Below are 15,817 nucleotides of genomic sequence, written 5' to 3'. Positions count from 1 at the left end.
GAGAAGGCTCAGGAAGGAAAATACTCAAGAAGGTCGCCCCTTAGGAGGTGTTACAATTGTCCCAGGTGAACATGTGTTGTAGAGCTGGGGTGGAGGGGGAGGCCTGTGGAGAAACTCAGGTGGGCAGCTCCTGGGAGCTGGTTAATGATAATAACAGGTGTGCGTGTGACCTCCAGGGACTGGTGGGTGGATTAAGTCACATGCCAAATGGTTGGGGAAAGGATGAGTGTGTTCTGGAAATGAATTTCATGGGGTGGCTTCTGGGGATGGATGGCCCACAGGACGAGATTAACTGACAATAAGACACGTATGTGAGTCTGGAGTCTGGGAATGTCCTGGGCAGTGACACATATTGGGGGATTCTAATAAAGTGGGGCTGTGATGTTTCCACTCTCCTGAATATGCTACCCCTGAGTGAGAGAGAGAAGGGGGAGAGAGGGCAAGAAGGCCCGCTGAGGGACCCTGTGTGAGAGAGGCAGGGAGGAAGGAAAGGACCTGCTGGGGACCCTTGACTGACGAGATGGGAGTGTGAGAGAGGCAGGTGTGCAGGGGACAGAGCACCGATGGCCACTGACAAGTGTGTAGTCCTGAGGAGGGGTCGCTGGGCCCTGAGGAGACACACCCCGGGGGCCAGTGTAGCACAGCAGGGAGAGGGGGCCGGACCTTGTGTGAGGTCAGGGGCAAGGGGCCAGGACCTGCCAGAGACGCCTCATGGGTACTGCCAGCCCAACTCGTCTTGAGGTCTCTATTGGCAGCAGCTCTGTGTAGACATCTCTGGTGTTGAAAACACTGGTTTTAATTGTCACATCTGCCTCTATATGTAGGTGATGGGAACAGTAGTCTAGGGGAGAGAGAGAGCAGAATTAGTAATCAGCATCCATATGGGAAACTTTCAAAGAGAAATGTTTTTCCTATAAAGTCTGGTGACTCCTAGAAAATGTGTGGTCCCAGGTAACTGTATTGTGTCACTTTCAATATCCTGGCTCCTCAATGCTGCATAGTGTGTAAGATGGCTCCACTGAGGAAGGCTAAGAGAAAGGCGCACAGTGGCATCTCTGCGTATCATTCCTTGCAATTTCCTGTTTATTTCATTAATGGTTACAAATTCACCAAACTATTCCAAAGTCCAAACAAACAGATGGAAAATCTGGATGAGTTTCCTGGTCCTGATCCATGATAAAGCAAAGGTTATCTGGCTGCATAGGTTTATAAATCCTGGGGGATTTTGTTGTACCTTATGCCTGGCGTGTGCCCTCCTTCCCCACGAAGCCCCTTGCAGATTCCACAGAAGCTAATGGCCACACGGCAGTGGTTCAGGATGAGCCCCAGCCCACCATGGCTGGACTCCCTCCAGGGGCTGTCAGCTCGTTACTCTGGAAGGTGACAGGCATTTTGTTACACAACCCCAGGAGCCCATGTAGTACAGGTGTCTGTTGCAAAGGCTGGGTGGGGTTTGTTGCCCTTGGCGTGGAGAGTGGATGGGACTCTGGCCACAGCAGCTGTGGGGGACTCTGATTTTGGAGGTCAGCCCACATTTTGAGAAGCTTCACAAAAATGGTTTCTGGTGAGCAGCATAGCAGCTAAAAGCTGGGGCATCCCGTTTCTCCTTTCCTTCAAGGTGAGTTAGTGTGGGTAAAACTGCACCATTTCCAGAATCTGTCGCCTGGCCTTAGTGCATCTCCATATCAGTGGGTAATTACATGGGGAACAAGGGCATATCGGAATCAGAGAGGATGGGCGGGGCCCCTTCTTGCAGCCGGGTCATGACAGACCTGGGCAAGTAGAAGTGGACGACTGCTTGTGAGCAATAAACAGTTTTCTCCCACTTTTTTCTCCCTTTGACTTATTTCAGTTTCAAAGGTATTTTGTCCAGTCTTGGGAAAATATTCCCCCCATCCACCCCCGGAGTTACATGTGATGGTAATCCGCAGGACCTCTGAATGTGAAGTGTGTCTTCATGGGTGCGACCCTTGGATGGGCGGCCCCTAGAGGTGGTGGGGAGATACCCCGAACCCTCCCTGTGGATGGTGGGGAGGCCCCAGTGTCTGCATTGGTGTAGGGTGCAGCTTTCCCCGGGATCGCCGGATCTGTGGGGCTTCCAGTTGGGGAGCCCCTAGTGGGCAATCGGTCTGGGGTAAAGCACCTCCTAGGGCAGTGGGGCCTTCGCAGTTTTGGGGACGTGTGGAGACACTGGAGGTTGTCTAAGTAGCCCTCTGTGAGGTAGGAGACTGCTTCGAGGCCCTGAGTGGCTGCGTAGCAGCTGGGGTTTTGGGATGTTTGTTACTTGAGATAGTGGGAAGGGTTATTGAGGGGAGAGAGAGACTTTAGCAGGAGAGACACACTGCAGCACTGCCTGGAGGAGCTGGGCAGTGACCTACAGGAAGCCCTCATGAGACAGACAGCTGTTGAGAAGAGAGTGACGCTCCTGGAAGGAGCAGTGAGGGAGGAGGCAGCAGGAGAATCTGTGTTGCAGGAGCCTTGGGGGATGGGGTGGGTGGTGGGAAAGGGAGGGGTGGTGTCCTCAGCCCCGGAGGTGGTAGAACAGATGTCAGGAGAAGATTAGGTTGTGGGGCCCAGGGCCAAACTGTCGCTGAGGCCATCTCCAAGGCACTAGACACTCCCTCATTAAAGGCTACCTGGTTGTAATTAAGGAAGTAAAGAAACAACAATTTTGGGCACCTTAGGGGTGGAGCCGCCCCCTCCCCAGGTTGTGGAGCACTCCATGCCTGTGCCTTTATGTAGGATGAGCTGGTGGACATGGGCAACCGGTCTCAGTTCAAGCTGTCAGAATCTCTGCCTACATGGCTTTGTGTCTCTGGGTTATAGGAGTGGAAAACATTGTTATGTTGGGTTCTGTAATGGGTAGACTGGCTTTCCTGATGATTTTCCCTTCCCTCCAGCAGCAGTTGCAAGATGCCCATTGACACCTCAGGTAATCAGGCACTTGTGGATTGGCTGACAGTAGCCATCAGTGCAGTTTGGCCTAATCAGGGTGATTTACCATACTTACCCACTAGCTGGAAAACATGTGCAGAGCTCCAGCAGGTGTTATGGGAACTGGGCATGAATAATATCATCTGTATTATGGGCCTCCATGGCCCCAATGAGGAGCTGTGCACCACAGGAATGAGAAATCTGCTGTTCTATGCAGCTCCCCCATCTCTCCTTGGGTCCCTAGTGACTATTCTTGCCACCCAAACAGTGCAGCCTAAGAGTGAGGCTACTCATAGTATAGCAGATCTAGGGGAGGTTGGAACAATAAGAGCAAAGAAGGGAGTACAGGCTATGACTGAAAGGAGAGGTGCAAAGGGCCTGTGTAGGTCTTGAGGACCCAGATTTGGGTTGGTTTGATAAAGGATGGGGTAGTGAAAGAAAAACTTGATGGGCAGCCCAATAGGATCTTGTTAGAACTGTGGCATGAATTAAAGCCAGAGTAGCACTTCCAGCTGCTCAGGTCCAGGACATGGAAGCCAGAACCAAAGCCACATGTCCAGCCTGTGTCCCTGCAAGACTTCCTGGGGACAGAGCTCAGGATACATCTGGATCCTCAGCCCCACAAGAGGATGATTTGTTGTTGTGGCTTGACTGAGGGTTGGGTCAAGGCCCGGACCTTGGGGAATGGAATGGGAACCGGAGGCCCCATGTAGAATTTGCAAGTTATTGGTCATCTATGAATGAGCAATGTGTCTTTCATAGGTACTGGATGACTGAAGAGCTGAATGTTCTGTGATTTCTGGCAACCCTGAGCACTTCCTTGGGACCCTTGCTGTGAAAGATGGCTGCAGGTGAGTTCAGCCTGAGGGTATGTGTGGAAAAGTGAATTCTGAGGGGACATGATCAGCACCTCCATGTAGAGCTACCTGAATCTCAGTGGGTGAGAAATAATGAGCACTATAAATTTCCCTGGGGACACAAGGAAATTGGAGATACTGTATAGGAGTTGGAGAAGGTGGACATCATAAAGCCCACTCATAGTCCTTTAAGTTCCCCACTGTGGCCAGTGAAGAACCCGGATGGCTGTTAGTGCATGACTGTGGATTATAAGGATCTGAATACAGTCACACCTCCTTTGCATGCTGCTCTCCCCTCTATAGCAGCCCTTATGGACACCCGCAGTCATAATGTAGGGACATATCATCATGTTGTGGGTCTTGCTAATGCTTTCTTCTCTATTAACATAGCACAGGAAAGTCAAGAACAGTTTGCCTTCATGTGGGGAGCCTGGCAGTGCACATTCAGTCTTAGATTTAGAATGGGCAGTTCCTAGACTGCTGCAACATCTACAGGAGAAAGGATAGGCTGTGAACAGCACCAAAGTTCAGGGATCTGGTTTGTCTATGTAGTTCTTGCAGTTGTCTGGTTGGATAAAATGAAGGTTGTCCCAGAGGCAGTCACAGACATTTCCAGGCTTTCCCTACCACTACCACTGTGGCAGGATTACAACAGATTTGGGGTCCTTTGGGGTACTGGAAAGTGTTCATCCCACACCTGGTGCAAACTCTGAAGCCCTTATACTGGTTGGTGCTAAAGAGCATAAGGTGGGTCTGGGGTGAAACATGTGCAGCTGCTTTTAGTGCGGGTGAGTGAGCAGTCACAGCCGTATAGGTCTTGAGTGTAATAGACTCACCAAGGCTCTGTGTACTGGATATTCATGTAACTGAAGACTGTTAAGGATGGGGCCTTTGATAGTGGGTTGAATGGACATGCCAACCTCCTGGATTCTTGTCACAACTAGGGAAAGGAGCAGAGGTCCAGCGCACCTTGAAAGAGAAGCAACTGGGTCTTGTGTACCTTGCCTTTCTGGCAGTGGATCCCATCACTGGAACAGCTCTGACCATGGTGATAACCATCTATCCCATCGTGGTGTGCATGCAAGATTGGATCCAAAGCCCATGGAGTGGCATTGCACAGATGCATACACAGGCCATTTGGGGTGCATATTTAATGCAGTGTAGTGCCCTCTCTTCTCACCCCCTATGTGAAGAACTCTAACGCTTATTGTGCCCAGTGACATATACCAGTGGAAAACAGGAAGAACTTGTTATTGAGCTATTGGTAGCCAAGAGGCTTTATGAGGACAGAAAAGCCCCTGTACCTGAAGTTGCTTTGTATAGAGATGGCTTTGGTCGTGGGCAGCCCCAAAGAGGAGGGGTATGGCTTTTCATCCTAGGACTGCGACCATGTGGATGGAGGACAGATTGGGGAAGAGCAGTGAAGGGGCTGACCTGTGGTCAGTATGGCTCCTGACCACCCAGGAGCCCCTACCTATAGTTGTCTGCACTGACCGCTGGGCCGTCTATTGGGGCTTCCCCCTGTTCCTGTTGACATGATAACATGCGAATTGGATGGTTGGTCACTGGCCCCTTCAGGGGCAAGTGTTATGGCAACATTTATGGGCCTGTGGTCAGACTGAAACAGTTACTGTATGTCATGTGACTAGCCATTTGCCTTTGGCATCTCCAGGGAACGATGAAGCAGACACGTTGGTGCAGGTGCTTTTGCTAGAAGGAGAGCCTGCCTCTGATGTGGCCCAGTGGTTATATCAGCATTTGTTCCCCATGGGTCAAAAGACAATGTGGGCTGTACCCCTTCGGGGGGGCTTGCCATTGCCCTTTGAAGGAGTCAGCAGAGCCCGGAAGGAGTGCCTTGTGCGCTCCAAGAGGGACTTACACTGAGTCGTGCAGCAACATGGGACAACATTATAGCGGCTGATACCCCTTGTCAGGTGACAAATGGAGTATATTGGGCTTCTCCTGTGTCAGAAGGGTACCAATATGCCATAGGTTGTGTGGACACAGCTATTGGACTGTTTGCTTTTCATGCATTTCGTGCAGATCAGCAACAAAAGGGGCCTAGAGGGTCTCTTTGCTGCCTGTAGCCTGCCTTGTTTGATGGAGAGATATCCAAGCACCCACTTTACTGGACATGCATGATGAGAATGGGTGCAGCAATTAGGAAAAAAGTGCAAGTTTCATGTGCCTTACAATCCTACCACAGCAGGCGTGATAGAGAGATTCACTCGTTTGTTGAAGCCTGGTCTGAAGTCAGACAAAAATAGTCCACAGGGCTGGTCAGTTCACTTATGGACAGTGCTATGGCATTTGAATGAGAAGCCCCAAAAGGAGCCTTAAGCTCTGTGGGCATGCTAAGACACATTGCTGCCTCTCCTGTACAACTGTATGTGCCAACCAAAGAGTAGATATTGAAGCCAGGATATGGCTGGAAGAGCAACATCCTGTTGCTGGCCCCAAGTGCATTAAATGCTGGAGACTGTGTTGAGTGGACATGGCTCTGGATATTTTGACAAATGTAACAACAGTGGCTGGCCCTTCTGTCACCTTGGGGAAAAGGCCTGGAAGCTGGCCTACTATGTGTTCTTGGAGTAACAGTCGTGCGGCCCCCAAAGATCACAGTGGTAAGAGCATCTTATGGGGTATTTTTATTTTATCTTTATGGCCAGTGCACATACCACCCATAACCCTATGTATTACTCATCTGTAACTCCCAGAGGGAGGGGGGTGAAAGTCTGGTATAGTAGATGAAATCGAGATCCCTTTCCTGCCACTGTCCTTTCCCTGGAACACTCTCCTACATGCATCCCACCTGGTGGAAAATTTTACCTATGCTGGTGTCATTAAACATGTATCTTTTCTCCCTTAAGGGTATTTCCTTGTAAAATCCATGTGTTGTGTACCTGCCCCCTGGCTGCAGCTGCTGTGTGGTGATTGCTCTGAACTCCCGACCCATTCATCTACTGACTGCCTGTGGAATGGGTGAGCTAGGGACTAAATCTGCATAGGACTTTGAAATTGGTGAATTCTCCAGCTTGAGGAATATCATGATTTTATTGCCATTGATATTGCATGTTATTAGTCTGGTTACAGAGCTCCAGTTTTCTCACACAGGCCCATTGTGGAAGATAGTGAGTGAATTGATTGTGAGGTGAAATTTCTGGACGGGTGGGCTGTGGGAAAAATTACAACATTTCTGTAATCTCCAGCCAGGACTTAGGGCATCTCCATATCAACGGATGTTTCCATGGGGTGGAGAGAAGTAGTCCATCTCCATACAATGGGTAGTTACAGGGGAACTAGGGCATATCTGGACTGGAGAGGTTGTGTGGCACCCCTTTTTGCAGCTGGGTCATGAGAGACATGGGCGAGTACACGTGGACAGCTGCTTGTATGCAATAAAAGGGTTTCTCCCACTTTATTTCTCCCTTTGACTGATTTTTGTTTCAAAGGTATTTAGCCCCAGACTAGGAAAATATCTTCCCCTGGGAGTTACAGTCAGATTGTTCCAGAAAGCTCATAATGAGAAAACTCTTGGCTGACTTCTACACAGTTAGGCACCTTGGACAAACCGGGGCACAGCACTCATATGATCTGGGTGGTGAGGTAGACAGGCATGCTTCCCCAAACCAACACATGGTACCGATGGCTCAGTGTGCAGTGGAGATCCTAGGCAGTTCAGCTGAAAGTGTTTTGAGAGGGGATCAGAGGAGAAAGAGGAGTCCAGAGTCATTGGCTAGGCTATGGGCCCATCTCCCTGCAGAATGGATTTGTTTTCCCTAAGATTCAATGATATTACTTGAATAGGTTAACTGTTTTTGGGGACGAAAATGATCGTTGTGCTTCCTTAAGAGAAACCCAAGAAGGAGAGTTAAAGAAAATAGGCCCTGTGATTAGACTTTCACTGCGGGCAGGGTTCATCCCCTGGTGGGAGTCCAGGTGTGCTCCAGGTGGGAGGGGTATGTATGAGCTCTAACTCTGTGCCAGACCAGTGATTGGTTGCTTCACTTCATGATTCTATAATCCCTAAATCTGCAAAATGTCAAGTTTATTGGTTTTGTTCCATGTCAGAGTTAAGAAATGGTACATATAATAAGCTATTATATTTAAGCTCTGGAGAAAGAAGAGATTTTTTCACATTTCCAGACCAGCAGCCGAGATTCAAAGGTCCTAACATAGAAATTTATTTTTACTGCAATGTCAGTTTAGACAAACAAATTAGGGTAAAGAAACTCACAGCTCTGTTGAGCCTGGAACTTGCAAGGTCAATGTACCTTTTAAAATAAGGACCCTACCCTTGCTTCAGGGGCCATCACTTTCCTTTCTAATAAGTTTGCATATGTCTAATGAAAAATAATTATGAAAGTTGGACCCAGTCCATGCTCATACTTCCCCAAATTATCTCAGATTCCTTCATGGATGTATATTTCTTACAAAGGCCCCCTCAGAATTTACACTTTGCTATAGTTTTTGCCTCAAACAGTTTGGTGTTAAAGAAAGCACACCTATGCATTCTCTCCCTGGTTTCCTGCAGGTTACAATATGCGAGGCTGGTGACCTAGGCAGCAGGCCTGTTCCATGTAGCCTGCAAAGCTGAATGTCATTCCTATCTGGCTCATTCTATACTGTTTGCTGACCCCTGAGTTATCCTGTTCCTTGCGTTGGCCTAACCTTTAGGTCATTAGCTCCCTGAGCTGGTTGGCATGTAAACAATCAGCACAAACAGACATTTATGAAGAACCATTTATTCATCTAAGTTGTTCATTCATTATTATCATCTTCCCACTTTTTGACTCCTTTTATTGCAGACGAAATTATGAAAGACTTCACAGAGTTGGTATCCCACTCACAGTGAGTACTCATGATTCATTTTGTTTGTGCTGGGATATTTTTGACAGTATTCAAGTCCTTTCGGTCAATCACAGCACACCACATACTTCCAGCCATGCAGGTAGCTCTACGCCAGGTTCCCATTGTACAACCTTCTTCTCCAAAACAAACTCTCCGTGGGGGCCTTTAGCATTTGACGGCAATAGGGCCAAGTACACGGGGGTCTCTGCTCCTTCCTCTGGGCTTTTCAAAGCTTCGGGGCCCCCCATGTTGGTTCTGACCCATCCAGGACAGCAGGAATTCAGGAGTATCTTGTCCCCTGCCCTCTGCTCACTCAGTTTCCAGGCCTGGATTCTGGACAGGACTGTGAGGCCGACCTTTGACACTGCATAGGGAACCAATTTCACAGAAGGCCAGCCCTCCTTCAAGTGTACTCCATTCTTTGTATCTTCCACAAACTTGTTCATGAGCCCCACCAGCTCCTCTTCTGTGATGGTCTCACTTGTAAACTTCTGCTGCAGTTCTGGGCTGCAGAATTTAAGAGCTACCAAGCTCAGTGTGCTAGAGAGATTCACCACTCTGCCTAAAATTCAACAGATATGAGTAAGTGGAAAGGCGTGCATAAGAATGATAAATACCAAATATGTCTGGGTTTTGTCCTTTGAGAGATCATGACTAGGTGCTGTGAGTATTAATGAGGACTGCCTGTGTTTGTAAAGGACATGATGCCATCTTGAAACCTGCTGTAAGTGTCACTTTAAGATGTCAGGAATTGTTCTCATGGGAGGGCAGTGTCCACAAGTTCCAGAAGAAAATGATAATGTGTATAATGAACATGCTAAGGGTTGTAAGGAGGTCCTCTTTGCATTCATGAGAAGACAGCTTTGTTCCCCCTGAGGCAGCTTGGGTCCACCTGTGCACCTTATAGTCACGGGGTCAGTGCTCCATGAACAGGTGTCTCCTGACCAAGAAAGAGCCGATGGGTTTAGTGATGGCGGTTCCAAGGTGAATGCACAGCACCTGGTTTGGAAGGAGGCTGCTCTGCTCCAGCCACGGTAAACAACACAGCTCAGTGGGCTGAGTGGCACGCTTTTCTGTGTAGTTTTATGAACTCGAGAGTTGTGACTAGGGGACCAATAATATGGTCCCGGTGTGGGGCAGTGGAAACGTGGACACTTTAATGGATGCTTGAAAAAGGAATATGGCCTGCTGCCCCACGCTGCCACATGATGAGGCTTGAGCACATCATGCCAAGTTACAGAGCCCAGTCGCAAAGAATGTATTATATGATTCTACTTACATGGGATGTCCAGAGCAAGAATATCTTGAGACAGAATGCAGAATAGTGCCTCCTTAGGGAATGTGGGAAAAGACAGTGAATGGCTAAAGGGCCCAGGATTTCTTTTTGGGGCATTGCAGTGCTCTAATCTTGAATGTGGTGATGTTTCCACAACTGAGCATGAATATTAAACATCAGTGAGTTGTAGAATTAAGTAGGTGGAGTGTAAGTAGGAAAATTATATTTCATAAAGCTGTTAAAAGTGTAAAGCAAATTAACATTTCTCACTAATAATTTTGGAAAATAAACTAGGATTCATAAAGTTGAATTTATATTAACATTTATAGAAATTAGCTTGTAATTTCCATATTCAGATAAATATGTAAAATATTATAACAACGTCATGAGAGCTACCAGCAAATAGAGACAAAGGAGCCTGGAAAGCTGTCTCTCTGCTGTGCACACTCAGGGAAGGCTGTCACCAACAGAGAACAGTGATCTCCAGCCCGCTAAAGGATTTGTGGGGCCAAAAAATTAAGTAAAAATGATAATCCATGGCAATATGATCCACAGTAAAACATCTTTAGAGATACTTAAGGTGAAGGTAATAAACTTTTACATATCAAAATGAATGATTTAGAACCGGGTCGATATTTTGTGACCTCCCTTTCCCGTAGATCATGTAAATCAGAAGAATCAATTGAATCTGTGTCAAATGTTGTAGAACCCAACACTTAGAGGTCCTACTAGGATATATGTCATTTTCTAAAATTCTGCTTAGCCACTCATAAAAAAAGAACATATGTGTCTTGACTAAAAATTGCAAAATACTTGAAGGGATGTAGGGAAATAAAGCAGCAGGAGAGGCAGCCAGAGCGGTGACTGGAAGAGGAGAATGCAGCTGCAATCACACACTCACACCAATTTCCCCCATGCCTTTAGTCTAGGCAGGAGGTGGAGAAACTCAAGCAACTCTCTCTGGGCTGTTTACATTGTATAAAATAGGGATGACCCCTTCTCTATTCGGTATCATCCATCCCAGGAGGTCTAAACCAGCTGTGAAAACACTTGTCTGTGTGCACTGGGGAAGCCTGAACTGGGAGGCCACAGGGCTTTGTGGTAAATTCCTGGGTGTGGGGCTGCATCCAGGTCTCTCTTCCCCCAAGCTTTTTACCCCACTTCTCATGCTCCCTAAAGGGACAGGTGAGACTTCTGGGGCGTCCCCACACAGCTGGGTGAGACTGTGGTCCCTTGTGGTCTGACACCTCAGGAGAGGAAACACACACAGAAGCTGGAAGCACTTGCTGGAGGTTACACAGCAGGAGTTGCATCCAGATACTTTTTTCTCTGGAGTGTGTTCATGCCCGCCACAGGGCATTTCATAGACACTCTACTGGCCTGAACAGAGCCAATCCTCCATGAAGCTCTATGGGCCATCCAGGCATTATTTTGCTAATGTTTTTGTGTATATGTGTGTGTGTGTGTGTGTGTGTGTGTGTGTAAAGGAGTTGCCTTTTAATACTCACTCTGATGGAGGCAAAAGCGAGACACTGTTTAAAAAGGGCCATTTCTCTGGTGGTGCTTATGGTTGATGCAGGCCATCCATTTTATCAGATCAATAAAGTTACTTTAGGGAAGCCATGTTTTCCATCGAAAGGATAAGTAAATGGAAACACCTTGGCCCCAAATAGGTTGAGGCCTTCCATGGACTGACCCTCTGGCCTGGCTGGGTGAGGTTTCACGTGACAAATGAGACTCTTGGCGTAAGAGATTTGAGGACCTTGGAATACTTGGAAGAGCAATCAGGTTGGAGACCACACGTCCAAGTCTGCGTCCGGCTGTGCACATGACCTTGAGATCCCTTGAGACCCCATGTCTTTTTCTGGACAGTATATAAAATACCCAGCCTGCTGCATCAGGATATATCCACCCACCCATCCTTCTAAACCACAAATTGTCAGAAGGGGAAGAGAGCTTTAGCAATGTGATTTTCACCCCAGCTTCCTCCTGTGAATTTTTCGGACTATAGGAAGTTGAGAAGCAGCCTCTCTCAAACTGAGATTGATTACAGATTCCACAAAGGATTACTTGGTAAGTATAGCCTTAAAGAGGCCATTTATTTCCTCCTAGTCCTCCTTAAGTTAATATCTGATGTACAAGAGTGTCCAGATTTCAATGTAGGAATTACTCATAGACAATTTTCCTTATGTTTTAAAAATAAATGTATAGTATAATTCAAGGAGAAAATGAAGAGCAGCCTAACACTATCATTCAAGTTCAGAATGATGGCGAGTTTATGTGAACAGGGAGAATATTTATGGATTCATTAAGGTCTGTCATGTTTACCTGGACATTGTAGGTTCTTGTATTTTATGTGGTAAAGTATTTAAGAATAACTCTTGTTTAAAGAAGGAAATAAAAAGAAATCCACATCTATTCTTCCTCAGTAATCATCAAGGTCCCCGATTTCGACCCATTCCTGCCTTGCCATCAAAGCCCAGATGGAACAGTCTGATTCTGGAAAGTTTCTACTGACCTCAGAGCCTCTGTCAAACCCTCCCAGAGTGCGCTGTGCACCTTTGGTTCTGGAGTGTGGGGAGAGGGGCAGTATTTGCTTGTGGTTTCCCAGCTGGGATTTCTCCCAGACTCTCTACTCAAGGTGAGCTAATGAATTCATGATTCCATGAACCCCTGAAATGATGGCAGAACTCTCCTCCTTCAAACTTTTACAAAACCTTGCTCTAATGCACAGAATATTGCATGAGTTTCAATTTCCACTATCTCCCACTTTAGAGAGGCAATGTTGATCCTTTCATTTAAGGCTGATTTGGCAGGTCAGCGCTGCCATCTGTCCTCCAAATGTGACAAGGACAGTGCCTGCAACAACTCCTGCAGGTCAGTTAAATAAAACAAACAAAAAATCATCAGAAGTCCTTAGTATGCATTTTAACAGGAATACACATAGGATGTGTGGTTGTGGCACAAGGAATTCCATCCAGCTCTCAGGTGCTGGGGTGAATGAAAGAGTCAGGGTGACCTTCAAAAGAGCTGCACTTTGAGGCCTGACTGAGCCAAATCATGAAGATACAGTAGAACTTTCCCGGAGGACAGTACAGGGAACTGGGCAGAACTCAGAACAGACTGTACATGCATATTGTCAATTCCAAGCCAGAGCTTTAATCTTTCTCGAAGTATCTGCTCGTCTTATTTGGTGTATTGAAGGGGTAGTGTTTCCCCATCACATGCCACACCTTGGGGTGGGTGTTGCAGGAGGTCACCTCCAAAGTAACATGATAGTCTGTTTTGCTCAGTCTATTAGTCCTGGTGAAAGAGAAGTAATCCCGGCTGGGACAAAGGCAGGTCAGATGAGAGAGAGACCTAGAAGCCATGCTGAGGGCCTGGACTTTGCTCCTAAAGCACTTTGTGGAGGGAGTAAGCATGCAGAGTACAGAGAATGCTCAGGAAGGAGTGGCCTCAATAGGAGGGTCCCTTATTAGGGTTCCAATTGCCTCAAATGACATCCAAGCATCTGTTGTAGAGCTGGGGGAGGAGGCCTAGGGAGAAACTCAGGTGGCTAATTCCTGGGTCTGGTTAATGATAGTAGGAGGTGGTTATGGTGACCTCTAGCATCCAAGGGGGCGGATCAAGTCAGAGTCCAAAAGGTTTGGGTAAGCGTGAGTGTATTTCAAAATGTATTACGTAAGGAGGATTCTAAGGGTGTGGTGTGTGTTAGGACAACATTGACTGACAGTAACAGATAATTGAGTGTCACAAGATCTGGATAAGTTCTAGGCAGCTGACAGGGTTTTGGAAGGCATAATAAATTGGGGGTGGAGAAGGCTGTGTTTGCTGGAATAAGATCACACTAGACACAGGCGGGGAGGGCAGAGGGCGGGAAGCCATGCTCAGGGATCTGCAGGCGTGAGGGGCTGGGAGCAAGTGAAGGGCCTGTGGGACAGCTGGACTGAAGAGTCCAAGAAGAGGAAGAGGCGGTTGTGCCACGGAGAGAAGCACCGATGGCCACTGATAAGTGTGTAGTCCTGGGAGAGGGGCCCCTGGCCCTGAGGAGACACACCCCGGGGCCAGTGTAGAAGAGCAGTGAAAGGGGCAGGGCTGGGGACGAGGTCAGGGGCAGTGGGGCCCAATCCTGCCAGAGACGCTCCGTGGGGGCTGCTCACCAGACTCACCTTGGGGTCTCACTAGAGGCAGCAGCTCCGTGCAGACATCTCGGGTACAAAAAAAGTTGGTTTTCATTGTCATTTCTGCTTGCAAATGTAAGCTTGTGCGATCATCTGTTGTTATAGGAGTATGAGAACAGAGTTACTAAGTAGTAGCCATGTGGGATAATTCTGCAGAAAGATAGTCTATTTTCCTGCCTGTGAAATGTGGTCTATTTTATGTCAGGTCTGAGTACAGATCGTAGTATTGTGTCAAGGTCAATTTCCTGGCTTTTAAAACTAGAAAGTGTGTAAGTTGGCACCATTAGAGAAGGCAATGAGAAGTGTGCAGGATGGGATCTCTGTGTGTCATTCTTTTCAATTTCTTGTTTATTTTAAATAAGTTACCAATTTACCAAACTGCTCCACAGTCCCATTAACAGAAACTGCAGACATATGGAGGAGGCCCTAAGCATCCACTTCATGAAAATATAAACACCCTTGGTGCAAAAGCCTTGTAAATCTTGGAGGATTCGAGTGCCTCCGACCCCAAAGTGTGACGTCTTTCCCTAGGGAGCCCGTCTGGATCCCACAGGATGTAGAGGCCCCACAGTGGGTCAGGAGAATCCCAGCCCACCCTGGCTTGACACCCTCACAGAGGAGTCCCTTCCCAGCATCCAGACCCTTCCTTACCCTTGATGGCAATGCCCGCGTTGTTGATCAGCACGTCAAGGCCCCCATACTCCTTGAGCAGAAAGTCCCGCAGGGCCCGGATGCTCTGCCGGTTGCAGATGTCCAGCAGGTGGAAGCGCGGGCTCAGGCCCTCCGCCTGCAGCTGCTGCACGGCTGCATGACCCTGTGCTGCGTCCCGCGCCGTGAGCACCACATCCCCCGGGAACTGCTGGCACAGGCTGCGCACGATGGCCAAGCCAATGCCCCTGTTGGCCCCAGTGACCAGCGCCACTCGGCTGTAGGATGTCATGGCTGGGCTGTGTGGGACTGATGGCGTTGAAAGCAGCCAAAGAGGTTGAGGGGACAGTGTTACAGTGGCCTGGCCCCAGTCTAGACAACCTGCTTTATAATGATGCCTGGGAGGCAGTTCTGTCATTCCCAGAGAAAGAAGCCCCGCCTGTGTCCCTCCCTGCCCAGGAGGAGCCAAATACACCAGGACAATTCCCACTGCCCCCTCTCTTGGTCTCCCTCTCTTTGTGCCAAGAACTGGTCCTGGGTGAAGAGGTGCGCTTCCCCAAAGCAGCACAGGTTGGTGAGGGCTCAGTAGGAGGGTGAGAGTCAGGGCAGGGGAGGGACACTGCTTTGGGAGGACCCCTGGGGAGCAGGAGCAGAGGATGGCTGGGTCCGGCCCATCCCCCTGCAGAGTGGGTTTGCTTGCTCTTCCCCAAGAGGCAATGAGGTGACTTGGGCCCAGGAAGTGGTTCTGAGGACAGTGAGCGGGGGCTTCCTTAGGAAGAGAGAAACTCAGGAGACAGAGTTAGGGACAGTGGGTCCTGTGATGGGATGTGTGCTGTGGGCGGGGCTGGTCCCCCAGTGTGAACCCAGGTGCCCCATGTGGCAGGGAATGTGTATGAGCTCTGCCTGGGTACTAAGTGGTTGATTGGAATGTGTCATTTCATGGTTGCATAATCCCTACGTTTGGTAAACGTCCAGTCTTCCTGTTGTGTTGTAGGTCCTACTTAATAAGTGTTATGTGTAGTTAGGTGTTGTTTTTAGTGAATTAAGGGATAAAGTCATTTTTGTGGGAC

The 15,817-nt window shown here is 48.2% G+C and overlaps 1 protein-coding gene across 2 annotated transcripts; it reads right to left on the bottom strand.

Annotated features, from left to right (window-relative positions):
- Positions 1 to 8,548: 8,548 nt before the first annotated feature.
- On the bottom strand, positions 8,549 to 15,196 carry LOC118919389 (carbonyl reductase [NADPH] 1-like). 2 transcript variants are annotated; one of them, XM_036899317.2, is made up of 3 exons: positions 14,751 to 15,159; positions 14,088 to 14,192; positions 8,549 to 9,204 (listed from the first exon to the last, which is right to left on the bottom strand). In XM_036899317.2, the coding sequence occupies exons 1-3, from the start codon at positions 15,037 to 15,039 to the stop codon at positions 8,711 to 8,713; spliced, it is 888 nt and encodes a 295-aa protein (XP_036755212.2). In that variant the 5' UTR covers positions 15,040 to 15,159; the 3' UTR covers positions 8,549 to 8,710. The 2 variants fall into 2 exon arrangements, with proteins under 2 accessions (XP_036755212.2, XP_036755213.2); XM_036899318.2 differs by lacking the exon at positions 8,549 to 9,204 and adding an exon at positions 13,240 to 13,961 and having other exon boundaries at positions 14,751 to 15,196.
- Between the last annotated feature and the right edge of the window lie 621 nt (positions 15,197 to 15,817).

This window comes from Manis pentadactyla, chromosome 1 (assembly GCF_030020395.1).
Source record: "Manis pentadactyla isolate mManPen7 chromosome 1, mManPen7.hap1, whole genome shotgun sequence".
NCBI classification, from domain to species: Eukaryota; Metazoa; Chordata; class Mammalia; order Pholidota; family Manidae; genus Manis; species Manis pentadactyla.
This window is presented reverse-complemented; position numbering and strand designations above follow the sequence as displayed.

Coding starts and splice junctions, on each gene's coding strand:
- LOC118919389 (XM_036899317.2), bottom strand. CDS start 15,039: ATGACATCCTACAGCCGAGTGGCGCTGGTCACTGGGGCCAACAGGGGC. Junction 14,193..14,750: donor CGCGGGCATTGCCATCAAGG/GTAAGGAAGGGT, acceptor CTATAACAACAG/ATGATCGCACAAGCTTACAT. Junction 9,205..14,087: donor GCCTCTAGTGAGACCCCAAG/GTGAGTCTGGTG, acceptor GTTGAATTTTAG/GCAGAGTGGTGAATCTCTCT.